The 16,624-nt window shown below is 44.9% G+C and overlaps 5 protein-coding genes across 5 annotated transcripts; 1 reads left to right on the forward strand and 4 right to left on the reverse strand.

Annotated features, from left to right (window-relative positions):
- Nucleotides 1-171: 171 nt before the first annotated feature.
- On the reverse strand, nt 172-1,149 carry F5147DRAFT_569875 (translation protein SH3-like domain-containing protein; the record flags this gene model as incomplete). Its single annotated transcript, XM_041430972.1, has 5 exons — nt 172-213; nt 270-411; nt 463-885; nt 934-1,049; nt 1,108-1,149. The coding sequence occupies 5 exons, from the start codon at nt 1,147-1,149 to the stop codon at nt 172-174; spliced, it is 765 nt and encodes a 254-aa protein (XP_041296664.1).
- A 578-nt stretch (nt 1,150-1,727) lies between these two features.
- On the reverse strand, nt 1,728-2,602 carry F5147DRAFT_677716 (uncharacterized protein). Its single transcript, XM_041436151.1, has 4 exons — nt 2,568-2,602; nt 2,286-2,514; nt 2,182-2,230; nt 1,728-2,129 (listed from the first exon to the last, which is right to left on the reverse strand). Coding segments are annotated over exons 1-4 (468 nt in total). The 5' UTR covers nt 2,569-2,602; the 3' UTR covers nt 1,728-1,940.
- Nucleotides 2,603-2,682: 80 nt separating this feature from the next.
- F5147DRAFT_677718 (uncharacterized protein) lies at nt 2,683-4,077 on the reverse strand. The gene is made up of 12 exons (XM_041436152.1): nt 3,961-4,077; nt 3,549-3,901; nt 3,461-3,493; nt 3,390-3,409; nt 3,324-3,338; nt 3,234-3,272; nt 3,152-3,180; nt 3,073-3,086; nt 2,996-3,023; nt 2,953-2,955; nt 2,765-2,883; nt 2,683-2,708 (listed from the first exon to the last, which is right to left on the reverse strand). Exons 2-11 carry the CDS (start codon nt 3,601-3,603, stop codon nt 2,862-2,864), a joined length of 258 nt encoding a protein of 85 aa, XP_041296666.1. The 5' UTR covers nt 3,604-3,901; nt 3,961-4,077; the 3' UTR covers nt 2,683-2,708; nt 2,765-2,861.
- A 3,286-nt stretch (nt 4,078-7,363) lies between these two features.
- F5147DRAFT_558420 (uncharacterized protein) lies at nt 7,364-8,020 on the forward strand (the record flags this gene model as incomplete). The annotated part of the gene is made up of 1 exon (XM_041430545.1): nt 7,364-8,020. A coding segment is annotated over one exon (657 nt), but the record flags the coding sequence as incomplete, so codon positions are not given.
- Nucleotides 8,021-15,433: 7,413 nt separating this feature from the next.
- Nucleotides 15,434-15,895, reverse strand: F5147DRAFT_649877 (uncharacterized protein; the record flags this gene model as incomplete). The annotated part of the gene is made up of 1 exon (XM_041433390.1): nt 15,434-15,895. The coding sequence occupies one exon, from the start codon at nt 15,893-15,895 to the stop codon at nt 15,434-15,436; it is 462 nt and encodes a 153-aa protein (XP_041296668.1).
- Between the last annotated feature and the right edge of the window lie 729 nt (nt 15,896-16,624).

The following is a 16,624-nucleotide window of genomic DNA, read 5'->3' on the forward strand; positions in this document are numbered from 1 at the left end:
ATCACTAACAGAAAAACAAGCAAATAGGCCCATCATCACACAGTGCTAAATAGCATGTTAAGGGCAGTGTGCATGATCGTAGGGCATATGCGGATGCATACAAGTATTTTGAGGGATGTATGGGGTCGTAAAGCATAGCGAGTGATATGTAGAAAAAAACCATCCGACCTCTTAGACCTCCTTGACCTTGACGGTACCGCGTAGCAGACCAGTCTACCAAAACCATTCAGCATGCACAAAAATGAAAGCAAGCTACAAAATAGACATACCCGGCGAGCGGCAATAAGACCGACTTTCTGTCCAGGAACTGCAGAGCGAGGAACTGTCGAGGCTTTTCCGATGTGCTGGTGGTTACCACCACCGTGAGGATGGTCGACGGGGTTCATAGCAACACCACGAGTACGAGGCCAGCTGTGAGTTTTTGTGAGTAACCAAATAACACAATTGTCGTTGTTCACCCACCTGTTGCGCTTAGCCTTGTATTTATGATATGCGCGACCAGCCTTAAGCAATGGCTTATCGATACGTCCACCACCAGCAACGATTCCAACAGTGGCCCGTGCACCCCCAGACACAGTCTTCTTTGCACCACTAGGCAGACGAATGCGGGTCTTGTTGTCCTCTGGCGAGTGGCCAATGACAGTTGCGTAGTTGCCAGACGTACGAGCGAGAGCACCACGGTCGCCAACTTTCTCCTCGACGTTGCAGACGATGGTACCTTCTGGGCATTGGCTCACGGGAAGGACGTTACCGACGGTAAGGGCGGCCTTCTTTCCGCAGTACACGAATGAGCCGGTGTGCATGCCTTCCGTGGCAATGAAGGTCTCCTTGCGGAGCTTGTAGCGGTAGGGGTCACGGAATACGACGCGTGCGAGGGGTGCACCACTAGAATGCATGTGAGGGAAATAATGGATTGGAGCGTTTGATCCTTACCGGCCGGGATCGTGAATGATTTCTTTGACAATACCCCGGACGTAGCCATTGCGTTCGGCGAAATCGAGCGTACGAAGCTTGGCGGGGGCCTTGTTGTGGTGGGTGTGTGCTTTGAACTACATTAAATGACAAGGGCGTAAAGATCTGGGTAGGTGAATAAGTAGGGAAACATACGATGGCGTGCGAGCGCCTCTGAGCCCTGATAACCCTACCCATGGTTTATCTGTAAAAAGTGATAAGCTGAGTGTCTGATGCGAGGGTGAGCAGGGTATCCGATGCAAGTGCAAGCCATCCAGCCGTCTCCGCATCGATTTCGACGTAATTTTCGGCCAGAGTGAACGGAACACATATTTGGACTCATGCGTTGCAACCCAGAGGAGTGATTCGTGCGGCATACTCACATTATTGTGTCTTGAGGACTCGGTGTAGGCTGTGGGCGTTGGCGTGTAGTGCACTGAAGCCGTTATCCAATCGGCGCCACAAATACCGGCATTTTCCGGCAGGTGGAAGACAATTAAAGTCGCTAGATCTGCGACCCTCTAGCTACAAATAATCTTCGAGGCTTACCGCTTCCTGCGTCGTGATTAAACATTGAGCGCTGAGCGTCGAACGTTGAGCCGTGAGCGTTTGAGCTTGGTTTGAGCTGTGAAACACTCGCACAAATCAAACAATTGCATTACTAGATCATCAATAGTGACTGTAGAAATTGGGTAGTGGGCGCATTTAGTTTTGCATGGTAAGTATAACTAGCTATAGTCGTCGACATGTATATGACATACGTAATGCTTATCCCATAAAGTTTTACGACTAGTAGAGTGCTCACCGCCTTCATTCTCAAAGTTGGAGTCATGGGCCAAAAGCCTATCGAGTCCTCCAAGATAAATTATGATAGACCGTACTTTTATACCTAGCTATCAAATACAAGCTCCATATATGATATTTTGTGGACATAATAGTGCATAGTTACACAAAAAATTGGGCCATGGACGACTTGCTCCCATGAAGTATCAGAGGGGGTCCATCTCGTGCTGCTCCAATGCCGGTGGCGAAGTCCAACAAACACATTCCTCGAATGTCGTACTGACATGTACACAGTTTTCGTTGGCATGCGTTTCCCAGATGCTGATGATAAGACGTGGCACAATAATACATGGCGCGGTACCGATGAACAACTGTGCGAGATACATCACCGGCGTCTGTGCATGCCTGCATTAGAACAGATTTCTCTAGGATCACAGAAGATCGTACCGGAAGGTCGGCCCACAATATCGCCATGAAGATTTGAGTTGCCAAATTTCTAGCATGACTAAATGAATGTTTCCAGAGAACACACTAAACGAATGGGAACTCACAGGACAAAGTATATGACATGATATCGGACAATCATGACTACATAGGCATTAGGCTTGATTCTAAGTTCATTTCGTTCCTTCAGGTGCTTCCCGAGGACGGCGATGGCGAGGACAAGCAGGAAAGTATCATAGCATATGACGGGGATGGAAGCGTATATCGCAGGCATAGGCCCAATATGGAAGAGACCCGTGCAGTACTTGACGTTTGGAGTTATTATTATTTCTTGCACTATGCACCAAGGATCAGCTTGTAAACAGAATTCGATCAAAGTAGAAATTCACTCGAGATTGCTGAGGGTCGACCCCATAAAAATATATCTACCGCTATATAGATTGCGACGATTGGTACGAACAACCCAAGTAGAACATAAAGTATGGGCTTGGATCGGTTGTATAGGGCGTAAAGACGCAAGATGAGAATCACTGCAAATGAAAAATGGGTATGCGTAGAGATGCGAGAATGTATGTAGATGACTTACGTTCCGCCAAGCAAAAATATACAGAAAAACCCCATTGAAAAAACAGAAGCATTGCGTAACCTATTTCAATTTCGTGATAGGCAAAATTAGCTTCAGTTTAATACGATATACACTCACAACTAAACAAGGAGGTCAGCAGCATATCAGGCCTAGCTGTAAAACGAAATTCTGACGTACGGCTGAATCTGGGTCAACCTAGAACTGTCTAAAGAAACAATCGATACACTCACTGTTTCAGGTATATAAAATAAACCTCCCCCTAGGGCTGGGTCAGATAATGAGGGCTCAGTTGGCGTCACGTCACGTACAGCAGGCGCAAGTCCTAGACATCAGCGTCAACATCCAAAGTACTAGTAGTATCTGAAGGATATAACTGCGGCGACGTACATTGAAACCGAAATACCGAAATATCGAACCTAACAGCAACAAAAATGGGAAACAAGAAGCACTTTGGCATGGTGGAACTCACAGCAAGGTACATATATGTCATTATTGACCACTCTCTTTGCTAGACATCAGTCAGTTCCAGATCTTGATAACGTCGGGGTTGAGCTCTAACCCAAACGAATGTGACCTGCAATAATATTATCATGAGTACTCGACGATGATAAACCGACCTCGTTACCTCTTTCTCGAACTGAAGCACTAGATAATATTATGCTTAGCCGCATTGCAAGGTTCATGGAAGCTACTGACTGTACTCATAAGATACCAGGGTAATGATTGCAACTGGAAAACTGATGAAGTTCAGCACAACGATTTATTTCCAACAATACTGGCAAACCTGATATGTTGTTATTCCAATCAAGAGCATAGAGAGATTCTTCTAGTCCCGACATGAAACCGTGCAGATCAAGTGGGAAATTCAAAAAGTGAGAGATGGGTTGTTGATAACCAACGTACAATACTTATAGGGTACACTGTCGGAATCTCGTTAACTGTAAGGGTTGTGAATGTCCTAAGGATAATTGTGTGACATCACCCGTGTCGAGCTTGCGTCGCCGCACTTCTCCATTTGATGTTATGAATCGCTGTCCTCGACCAACGGAAAGGTCGCGAGTCACATATTGATGATGAAGGGTCACCCTGCGTTACCACTGGCAGTGTTCTTGGGTTAGGTTCTACCTGTCCGATCCTCTTGTTTAGATAGCAAAGGCGGTGCTTATCTCCCTTGACGTGGCTGGAAAACATCTCACCATCATTCATATAACCTTGACAAGCAAGTGAATGATCTAAGATTGGACCTCGAAATAAGTGAATCGTTGCAGGCCCTTAATTAAGGTGTTGTCAAACGTCCGTACGGCAAAGTGATCTTTTGGGTTCGAGGAAGTTTAACAAGCCATTTTGAGAACATAAGCAACTTGACTATTTTCGGACCAGAAATTATGATTTGGCCCTCAAGGTGAGAGTCGCGCAGGGTCCGTGGGAGCGGCAATGGGGAGGGTAGAGTCACGACTCACGACTCACGAACCATGACTCTGTATGATTTGGTCCTCTGGAATGAATCATGCTATGTTGCACTACCAGACAAAGTATGAACATACATAATCGGCCTTGATCTACTTACTCGAAGCAGTAAGTTAGACAACTCTGCAAGGCTGGAGTTTGAATACTTGAAAGCAAGAGACAGTGCAAAAGGAAAATCTCCCCAACCTTACATAAGCTAAACAACCTTAATCGTAACGGTGCTCACGCGCCAAGCCCCCGACTCCTCTCTCGCACGGTCACATTGCACGCTGTCACATCCTGATATCACTGATGTTCTTGTGGTTTGAGATCGAAAATTCAAAACACTAGTTATTTTCTCTAAACTATCTACAGTGATCCCACAGTCCTTTGTACAGGACCGCTCTATTGTACAATTCAATTTCCTCGATGAGTTCCTCATCAACTCCTTGTAAATCTTGTATCATCATGTTCAGAATATATCCTGCTATTTGATAGTACCAAAAAATACAGTACTCAAATTTAGAAAATCATCAGAATCTGCAAAATATCACTCTGGAGCAATATGTTTGAATTTCTCGAGCATCAAAACCTCACCATTGCATATAGTTTCACCCCTTCCAATTCATCTGCAAACAATTAGAAGTAGTGGAGATGATTTTAGTTAAAGTTTCATTGGTGCAACATGTTGTGATCCACGAGTGATGGTCCAATTTTGTCAGCCAGACTAAGCATGGATACGAGGTGTCCTCAGTTTGACTCAGTCTCGCTCGACATCTCCTTTTCACTGCCAGTATTCAATATACCTTCAAATCACACATATAATCTTCCAACATGGTTGGGAGGCCAAAATCATTGACGAAGAAGGCACAGGTCACATGTGAGGAGAAAGACAAAGTCATGGCTCATGCTGTGGCTAAGTACCAAGCTGAACTTGCAAAACCGAGCTCAGAGAAGAAACAAGGCCTTCGGAAAGTGTGCATGGATGTTCAGAAGGAGTACCTCAAGGAGACGGGACGAGTTATCAGTTTAAATCATAATACTTTGGCCAATCTTGCCAAGGGAGGAGTTCGGCTTAGTGAATTCAATAGCTCGATGAAAAGTTGGCTCACACTTGCAGAAACAGACAAAGTTCTCGAATATGTTGTGGAAATGGCTAGACGAGGCTTTCCCCTTAGCCACAAGCGGCTCAAGGAGCATGTTGATGAAGTATGTCAAGCTTGACTTGGAGATTCATTCCCGGAGTCTGGAGTGGGAAAAAACTGGACTCAGTGTTTCGTCAAGAAGCACTCTGACCATCTACGAGCTTACCGAGCACATTCACTTGATGGTGCTCGTGGCTGTGCTGTGAACCCAACAACTAACAAGGCATGGTTCGAAATGTTGAAGGATGTCCTGGAGAGTGGAGATGACGACAAACCTATGGCACCAGAGTGTATTTGGGGTGTTGACAAGACTGGAATTCAACCAGGAGGAGGGAGCTCACAAGAACGAGCACTTGGTGGAGCTGGAACACAGGTTCAATATCAGCAGCGAAATGGAAATCGTGAAAACATTACTGTTTTGGTCACAATCTGCGCAGATGGGAGTACAATTGCACCAGCAGTGATCTTCAAAGGAAAAGCATATCAATCAAAGTGGAACGAAAACAATCCACTCAAAGCATTGTGAGTCCAACTCATGTGTTGTCTCGTACCTTATATAACATTGTTCCTCATAGTATTGGTTATTCGAAGAAGGGCTGGACTGACGGCGAGATTGGTGCACTCTGGATCAAGCAATTTGATGAGCAGACACGCAACAAAGCTAATGGTCATACTTGCCTACTTCTTGTTGATGGGCATAATTCTCACTACACTCGTGCATTCCTGGAGTATGCTCGACAGCACCGAATTCACATCCTCTGCTATCCTGCACACAGTACCCACATCTATTAGGGCCTGGATGTTGCAGTGTTTGGTGTCCTTAAACAGTATTGGTCAGAAGAACGTGACAAATGGGAGCGCGAGAACGGAGAGAAAGTGACAAAGAGCAACTTCCTTGTGATCTATGGTGCTGCCCATGTTCGTGCACTCACACCAGAAACAATTAGATCTGCATTCCTGAAAAACCGGTGTATGGCCTTTCAATCCTAAAGTTGTCACAGACGAAATGTTGGCTCCTGCTCATGAATCATCTAAACAGGGACACCTCCCAATCACTCCCACATCACCAGTTCGAGCCATTTTACAGTTGTTTAAAGACCTGCAACCAAGGGCAGACACTCATAATTGTGGTATGGAACTTGGTACAATTGCTGAAGAAGATGGTAGTAGTAATGACGAGACAACTCCAGGTAATTCTCACTGTTCAAAGATCAGATCAATAACTTATCAATCAGCAGATGAGTGTTACGACAAGCGGTCGTGTGCGACTAGGATGATCTAAACAGCGACAACCACGACAGTGGTACCGAGTGCTGAGAGTCGTCGGCCTTTACAGACAAGCAAAGGTTGCGTACTCGAACGTAGCTCGTGGTGGTTAACGAGGGGTTACGCTGAGATGATAGCAGGGTTTACAGACAGTGAGAGGCGTCACTGAAGGTACGAGTCGATGTCGAGCAGGTGGCTTTAGCGGGACAAGGAGTTCAAGGGTAAACCTAGTAAGATTAAAGTAAGGAACGTCTACTTGTAATCTTCGACCTTATATAAGGCTACTCTATCGTATCTAAGCTCAGCTCGAAGCTGGGTTCTAATCTGCTTATCTACATGAGTCAGAGATAGCGTCCATGAGGCGGGCTTCTATCGTAGATAGCGTCCATGCAGTACGCTTCCATCAGAGATAGGATCCACGTGGTATCCTTCTATCAGTACATGAGGCAACACGAGGCTTGCCTTCTATCTTGATAACATAAATAGGTCTTCTAGACCTATGTCGTCATGTCATGTCACGTGCGGTCCAGACCGCTTATCTAAGCCGGCAGTTGCCGCTTATCATCTCTCATCTAGTGTCGTCTATAGAGGTGGTGAGGCTCCGGTGTCGTCTATCGTCTATAGCCGTGCGGGTGGCAGAGGGCTGTCTGCTGGCGGGGGACTCGTGCCATGTTACTGTAACAATGAGAACACTTACGATAACAATAATCCTTCTCAGATTGATGGTAGAACCATCCACAACATCTTCGCACGACTCGAAGAAACATCTGCACGATTCCTCATATCATCATCTCCCATCAAATCAAGTACAAGGTTGCCTACCATGCCACTAGCAATGATCTCACCCATCAAACACGCACCAAAATCGAGGTTGCACTGCAACATGTCCTTGAAGTCAACAAGGGAGAAAAAGCTCAAAGAGGAAGTGAAAAATCTCACCAAGCAGGTCACAATGCTCAAAGAGCATGTAAGCGCCCTTCAAGCAACTGTAATCCTCCAGGGATGCTACTGTGATCGAGTTCGTAATCATCTCGAGACGCAAGAGAAGAAAGGCTGTAGGGACAGTGACAATATTAAGTTAAACGGAGATGGTATGCCAAGGCTACTTACCAGTGACGAGGTCTTCGAGCAAGTCCTGCAATACCAGGAGCATCAGCAGGCCAAAGCAGCCAAGAAGGAAACAAGGAAAGCAGCACGGGAGGCACGAACATGCGAGATGGAGGTGTGGATGCAAGAGGATGAGGCGAGAAAAAGCCGAAACAAGGCCAAGACTGAGCAGTGGAAGGTTGCTGTCAAAGAGTGGGAGGCCGAGCGAGTGCTTGCAAAGCAAGAGAGACGAAAACTGCAGTGGAAGAAGCCTGTTCATGGACCAATTGAGAAGCCTTGCCCTAAGCCGAAGAATCCAAGGAAAATTGGTGGAAATATTGACGAGGAGGATGGGCAAGATCAAGGAGAGTATATTGACATTCATGAAGGGTCGATTGGCGATGACAGCGAGTGCGAGGATGATGATGAATAGGACAAACGGCGGAATGTGACACGTGTGACATATTGTAACAGGGTTCGTCACACTGCTGTACAAATGAGTCAGGAATGGGAGAAAATGGCTTGCTCAACTGTGCGAAGTGCCGCCAACTGTACAGGGCTAAAAATGCTGTAAAAACTTGGTATAAGGCAGATCAAAACCTATTCTGTCAGAGGTACCAGACCATTTTCTCTATATTGAAGATTTTCTAATTTTACACTCGTTTCTTCATTTTCCTGTCCAAAGGAGCGGTTGATCACTGTACATCTGAAATATCAGTATTTATACTATAGTAGTATGCTAATAAAAGATAGCCGGTCCGTCATGCTAACTAATGTGGTCTATGGTCTGTATTACAAAACATTACATAATCGAGAGGTTCCGGTCTTGCCGGTACTAAGTACATTCATAATCCAACAGTTCTACTCTATAAGTCTCTCTTTTCTACTCTCCAAGTCTCTTTAATTCCAGAAGCTGGAGTCCCTCACACACCTTCTGCATTGTCAATCACCATGTCGCTAGGGATCCGCATGGGTATACCCCAGGGTGTCGGGGACCTGACCCGCACCCGCACCTGCACCCTTCATGTGGGTGCGGGTCTTTGGGGGGTATGGCCAGCTCATACCCGCACCTGCACCGGTGCAGGGTTTACCTGTGGGTAGTACATATAAACATTAAGTTAGAAATATGAAAAAAAAACGATAGTAAAAAGGACTCACTAAGACACTGAACAGCAGGCAATGACTTCAATCAGCATGGCTCGAGCTCGATGGAGGATCGACACGCTGTGAACAGCAGACAATGGCTTTGATCAGCATGGCTCAAGTCAAAGGAGGATCGACACACTCATTCACTGCGAATGGTGTGCAACAACTTGGATCAGTGTGGCTCAAGCTCAAAGGAATTGACAGACTCACTCACTGCGACTCCCCATCCAGAGTCGAGTCTACATGCGCTGTGTGCGAGCGAGAATGAGTGCTGCCTCTCATCCTTTTCTCATCTTCGGTGTCCTGGTGTCATCCGCAAGTGTCCGTGCCATGTCAGCACTTGCTGGCATGTGTTGGGTGTTTGCGCATGGTGCTGGTGGTGTTGGACGCAGTGTGGTGGCCATTGGTGTTGGTGGTGTTGGGGTATGCACCAATGCCGGCATGAATGGTGGGGGTAGGCATGTTATCAAAGATGTTGTCCTGTCATTTGTGTTAGCACAATGCACATTGAGAGAAAAAAAACTCACCAATGTGGCTGATGGAATGGCCACTTTGTCTTGGTCAGATTCAATCAGGGAGGAGTCTGAGTACAACCACTCGAACTCATTTTGGTGAAAACCCCTGCCTGGGGTCCAGGTCTGGGTCTGGGTACCACAGAGTCATACCTGGTGTAGGACTTGGAGTCCTTGTGGCCTCGTAGAGGTCTATTTTCTGATGCATGTTGAATGCTAATCATTGCCCAAATCATTCCCTATCATATCCGACTCAATACGCACCAAACCCAAAAACATCGGACATCAGACATCGGGTTTTGCATTGGGTTTTGCATTGGCTGATTGGATATCGTGCGCACTTGTCCTACCTATGTCCAGTCTCATTGCACTAGCCCCACTAGGTGCGTAGTTACTTGTTTTCACATCCCTAACATTGTCGACCGCGTTATTACATGTATTCCCATAGTCCGCAGTACATCATGTCTTATTACATGGGGCGTCGGACCCGAAATATTGCACTACTACTTTCGCCTATAGGGTTCTGGATTTCTATGTATCTACTTAAATATTGGACTCCCCATAGCATCATCATCATCTGAGTAGAGGAGAATCATCTCTGACGCTTAGGGGTCAAACCCAATATTTCGTAGTTCTTAGTTGACATTGCGAATATCATCGTTCCTTCACTGTCCGTATCCATCATTGTTATTATTGCACACATCGCTCGCTTTCCCGACGCTCGCTATAGTGTTACTATTAGTTTCTGATAACCCGATGTAGAGACTAACATCTCTGTGGCCTTGTAGAGAGCTAATTCTACAACGCCCTAAACACCTTCCAAACACAGTGCAACCCATATCTCATTTCGGCACACTTGGCGCTTCATTGGCCGCTCGCGCGTTCAGGCGCTTCGGTCGCGCATCGGCGCATGTATCCTTGGTTCTGTCGCTCGTCCTCCGTCCATCCATTCCATGTCTGTTCGGTTCGTCAGTGCGTATTCCTATCTTATTCTCATATATTCTGACATATCTCCGGCACTTGCGCACATATTCCGTATGTTTCGTCATGGACCCTTATTACATATCATCACGTACTTGCTTCGCTTTCCGGCTCGCTTTAGCGCTTGACAGCACTTAATGCTACTTAGAATATATATATACCTTGCCTCTATGTAGAATGATTATCTTCTTCTTCCCGCACATTGTTGGAGTCTAAGTCTAAATCTCCGTCATATTCACCGACTGACACTAAGCAGCCAGAACTCATACGAGCGCCAGTCCGCATATTCTTATACATGAACATCACCTTACCCGTTCCCCAGACTCACTTAAGGGTTGCTGCGCTCCACCACCCGCACGCGCGCTTTGCTCTCACTCAGCACGCGCCATTGCACTTGTCGCTCAGTAGCACTCCGTAGCAGCTTTCGCTTATCGCGCTTCGCTCATCATCACGCGCCCCACTAGGCTTATCCAACAGCCCGGTTCAGTGTTTCCCTCCACTATTATATATAGAGGAACCTTCTCAGTAGCAATCCCCTTGGGCCGACATTAGATTCACACACAGAGGACCATCTGAGTATATCTCATACCACCCACTTTCTATCATTCTACATTCCTCACCTACACCGAACCCAAACCCAATAACCCGAAACCCGAAACACATCGGACCCAACACTTTTGCATCGGACATCGTAATTATACCTTCGGACATTGTTTCCCGTGCTCGGATTATTGACCTCACATCACCCACTGACCCCCAAAACTATTCCCAGACCGCAGACCCCTGGGTCGAACACACTTGTCTGCAAGTATAGCAGATAGGCAGTGCAAGACCACAACATAAAGATATCAGTTTGGAGCCATCTTTGTATAGCCCCACTCTGTGTTGTATACCTACACCGGACCCGTACCCCAGGGGTACCTGTACCTGGGACCCACGTGGGTTACCAGTACCCATGCTAATCCCTACGTGTCATGGGTGTGGGGGCTCACTCACTGCTTAATAATACTGCTTATCCAAGGGATGTTGTCTTCCTCACAATCCATCAAGTTGTTCTTCATACCTCATATGTGTTTCACCACCAGCACATTGCCTAAGACATTGTCCGCATTAAATGTGATACTTCACACCTCCTGAATAAGTGCATTGGGTGGCCCATCTTGGATTCAAGGAATATAATGCCTCTGCGAATCTGTATGTCCTTCAAGAGGATCTAATGGCTGGACTATGACTCTATTAAAACGACACACAATGTGGCTGACCAACACATACCTTGTACCCTAGTGGAGTGACACTAAGTTCAAGCTGTGGTATAGCACAATATTCCACAGCCTCAACAGCTGTGAAACCATTGCTTAACTCAAGACACAGCATATCAGTCTAATTGCCTCTCAGATACTTTGGGACTGGGCCCTTGTCCTCTTCTGCATCCTCTTCATCCTCTTTAATAAGGCCAGCCAAGTCCACTCAATCCATGTGATTTTGCCTCACATTCATCAAGGTAAATGCACTAATGCCATTGTGGCCATCAGAGAACTTGTGAATCTCCCCAGGGTGCTTTACATTGATTGCAGTGGTTTTCTGACGTTATACATGGCTTTATATGACTTTATATTCCAATATAATGAAAACCTTTTCTATATATGATCATATAATGGGATATATGACAATATCTGCAGCTCACCAGTCCTCTGATGTGTTGGTAATGGCACAAATTTCTATGAGATATGGTAGGCCTATAAGATGAGCACTTATGATGATACTGATATTTTGTGGGAGGCCAGTGTTTGGCAGGGTGGAGTCTGTAAGGTTGGACTGCAAAAATTAAGATATTACATGAGAACTAAACTGAGGACAATCAGTTGGAGAAAGGCCATATGATGAGGATATGATCCATGAGCAACAGTCATGAAGCCAAACCTGTGGGTGAATGAATAACAAGAATGCAAACCATCAATTAGAGTTTTACTGGACCCAAAGCTGGATGTGGATACTGTTGGTTGACCCATTTAATGATGTTTGCAGGGGCGGTGGGTTCAGCCACATCGACTATTCAAAAGCTAGAATTTGAAGCTAATTAATGATAGTTGTCACAAGTTTTCTGAGATGATTGTTACTGTGCCATCAAAACATGGAAAGTTCCAGCAGAGTTGCAGACAAAAGTATAGGGAAATTAGATGTATCCGACTGACAAAGACCCTCCTCCACTAACATGGGAGTCGGGGATGTGCAGCCACTCTAAGTCACAAGCAATGTGTTTTCAGTGGCTTCAAAAGTTCATATAATTGTTTGTCAAGTACTGTAAAGGGGGAATTTTTGCTACTATAGAATAGGTTTAGGTATTTATTTCAATGAAACATGAGCATATAGAGATGCTAAATGTGAGATCTTGGACATCAGCAAATCTACACATTACTCAACTCATCAGGAAAACCCTCCTAAGCTAATTAGAAGTTTTTAAAAATAATGTTGCATTATTATGTCTAAATTATACAAATTCAAGTTTTAGCAGGTTTAGATTGCTTTTTTTTACCTCTTGATAAAGTCAAGAGTTTGAAATAATTTGAAGTTATTCAAAAAAAATATCATGCATTGTAGAGTTTATTTGTTTGATTTTAGAGAGGGATCCAACTAAGTCAGACAGCATTACAAGAAAAAAGACTAGTCTTTGATTAAAAATGGGTATACCATATATGGTTAGGCTAATTATTGAGGTTTACAAGCTGAACACATCCTACTCAGCATGGGTAGTGAAACTTTTGGAATATCTGAGTTTCAGAGAAACAAACAGTATATATGTATTAGGAGATTTCTGAGTAAAAATAAATCTGATCTCCTATTATTAGCACTCTGCTACTCTGAAAAACTCAGTGTCTAGCTCTAAACTTATAGTCTTCATTGCAACAGGTTATGAGCCCTGACATGAACCAAACCTACTGGTTTTTCACTGTTGTCATTGTACCAGATTGAGCATTTGAATGATGTAGCACTTGGCCTTATGCTGGGCTTGTATTCAGATATTTCCTGTGTCGGAGTTGGAGGATGACAACGGTCAAATGACATCATAACAGGTACAAGCGCAATGTGTCAGCATTTGGCCAAGTCTCCTCATCACAAGGTTTCAAATAAATTTACATCCCATTTCTATTTTTCCTGTATTTGCGATAAATAATGTCCCAGCTATCTAGACATCTCAGTCTCTTCATGATACTGAGATGTAAGTGTTGTACTTTTCTTCCCTTCATTCATACAAGCTAATATACTTTAGAATATATTCGTTTGTCTAGCTCATCTCTTCCATGCTTGCTTGCTCCTCATTCTAAGAGGTTATGAGCCCTGACTTGGCCATGGACAACACACTCCCTTCCACAAACTCTGTCCTGTTCAACATCCAGAAGTTAGCTGAAGATGGCAGCAACTGGATAACCTACAAGGAATGAACCTTAACGGTGTAGAGATACAACAATTGCTGGGCACTACACGAAGTAAGTAGCCAGCAATATAAAAATGTTGTGGTCGTGCACAGCCTAGTCTGCTGTACTTGCAAGACAAGTGCATTCGACCCGAGGGGTTAGCTGTATGGTATTAGAATGATCAGTTATAACAAAAGGAAGATAGTCCGAAGTGCGGGAAACAAAGTCCAAAGGTATAATTACGAGTCCAATGTCAAAAATGTTGGGTCCAATGTTTTTGGGTTTTGGGTTAGTGGTTTGCCTCAGGTTGTGTCAGGTTAGCATTGGGTTTGTGTCAGGAATATAGCGAACGTCGAGGATAGCAAATGGCGGGTTACTGTTAGAGTGTTTCGGATAAAGAAAGGATGATATTGCGGAATTCAGCTAAGAACTACTAAATATCAGATGACCTCCTCCTACTCGGAGGTAGAAAGGTAAAGTAAATAGGTAGGAGGTATGTGAAATATATAGTGTCTATGTAGAATTTTGGAGTGCTATAGGCGAAAGTAGTAGCGCTGATTTTCGGGTCCGATGTCCTATGTAATAAGACACGATGTACTGTGGACATGTAATAATGTGTTCTATGATGTTAGTGATGTGAGAACAAGTAACTGCGCACCTAGTGGGGATAGATATGACAGGACAAGACATAGAAAGGACAAGTGCGCGGGAAAACATCGGGTCCGATGCGCAGGAAACATTGGGTCTGTCAGATTAGTGTCAGATTAGCGGATTAGCGTTGGGTTTAGTGGATAAACATCGGATTGAACGGGTGAGTGTCGGATAACATTGGGAAGTGATTCGTGTGTGATGGGCATTTGACATGCATTGGGAAATAGCTGAATATGAGCCTAGCGCGAGCTTGAGTGCTATAATGGCAATTGGTGTGAGAGGCTTGATGCGGTATGCAGATGGTCGAGCGGTGAAGTCTGCCCCCTACATCTTCAACAGAAAGACCAAGCAATTCACCAAACCTGATGGGAGCTCAGCCACAGAGGCTGAGATCAAAGTGTTAGACAAGAAACTCAATGAATATGTCCAATATTGTTTCTTGCATTTAGACTTTTGATTGTTTATCTTATGTCAGAGATTTCCTAATTAGGTTTTGTTGCCTTGAAACATGTTGCAATGATCCAATGACAAGCCAAGATCCCAATAGGTTGCAATAAAAGAGTATGACATTACATTTATGTTACAATATTGAGTTTGTGTCACAATGCTGATTTTAATCAGGTTTTCAACCAAGTCTGCAATATTGACTGTTAGCTGTCACTGTCTAAGCTAATTTTGTAGTACCTTGAGATCTAGATCCCAAGGCTTATCCAAATAACCTAACTGGGTCTCCACAACATTGGAATACATACAGATGGGTTTCAATTAAATTTGATTGCAACTAGCATCATCCTCAATGAAACATATCAAACAATACCTATATATAAGTATTAATAGCAGTTTGTAGGTGGTGGTCCTTAATACTACTTTTTCTGGGATTGTGTTGGTCAGCTGTCCTGCTCACCTGATGATCCACTAGATACAGGTGCCAGCATCTCTGCCTTCCTCCCTCAGCCCTGATGACAAGAAGATGGGGCTGTCACTACCACCAATGTATCAGTAGGTACTCCAGGAACCTCTGAATCAAACAGCAGCTGCTGAAGGGACTTCAGAGGCTGCAGTGGCAGCAGACACTACAGGTGGTCCTGGTGCTAGAATAGCTAGCAAGAAGGTTGGAGGATTGGGAGCAGTGGTAGTATTTCCAGGGGCAAGCATTAGGATGGCTGGTGCTGAAGGAGTGATTGTGAATGGAGTGGGGGTGACTTGTCCAGGAATATCTGAAATATTGATGAGATTGTAGTCAGTAGTTGGATGTCCAGGAAAGTTGTTGGATTCCTTACACACTACATTTGTGATTGCCAAACATATCAAGTCAGAGGTAAAATCTTCATTTTCAATGTCAGACATTGCCACATTAGAAGTCAAGGATGATTGCCAGATGTAGGCATTAATCTTTTTGTGGATTATGCAAATATGAGGCTGATCCCAAAGGGTGACCCACAGCTGCTTGTAGGCCATTATAACACTCAGGTTGGCACTGGGCATGTGTTACAGTTCTTAGGCTTACCCTTCACCTTTTCACCATTTCACATCTTCACTTATCACCCTTTCACCTTTCACTTATTCACAGAACATCCTATTTAATTCCCTTGCGCCCTTTATCCCATTGGACGATCACCATTCAGACTCCCCTTGTATATTGGAGCTCCACTTCAACACTACGTATATAGTAGCCAGTATTTACCATGTATAGTTTCTCTAACTTGACCTTAGCAATCTACCTTGTAAACCTACGGCTAGTAGTAAAGGAGGTTCATTGTTAATCGTAACAAAAGGTCAAGTTATTCCTTGCTTGTGTGTTCTCTTCAGAACTAGCACACCAAGACGGACCACGACGATGAGGCCCTCCAAGCGCTGGGATTGGCCAGCCCGGAGGGTACTCACCACTAGATGCAGCTTGGCTGCACCTTTGATCATCGACCACGACGACGACCGACATGGGACAAAACCCATAGACAAATGACTTCGCTATAGGCCTGGGGTGCCTTAAGAAACCTATGCTTTGGCATCACGCGCCATGACGGCGCCGACAGGAGACACAACTCCTCAACAAATGATATTCCCTCTTATGACCGTAGCCAGACCCCTTTATAGTTAGTAGTCCTAGACCAGGCCCCGCACTTGTGGCCACCAGTCTATGGAGGGCGGACACATCTAGGTGTTCGACCCAATGTCCTCAGTGTTGGCCCAAGACCCTGCCTGCTGAGCACTATG

The sequence above is a fragment of the Suillus discolor genome (assembly GCF_016758755.1).
Source record: "Suillus discolor strain FC423 chromosome Unknown F5147scaffold_9, whole genome shotgun sequence".
In the NCBI taxonomy this organism is placed as follows: domain Eukaryota; kingdom Fungi; phylum Basidiomycota; class Agaricomycetes; order Boletales; family Suillaceae; genus Suillus; species Suillus discolor.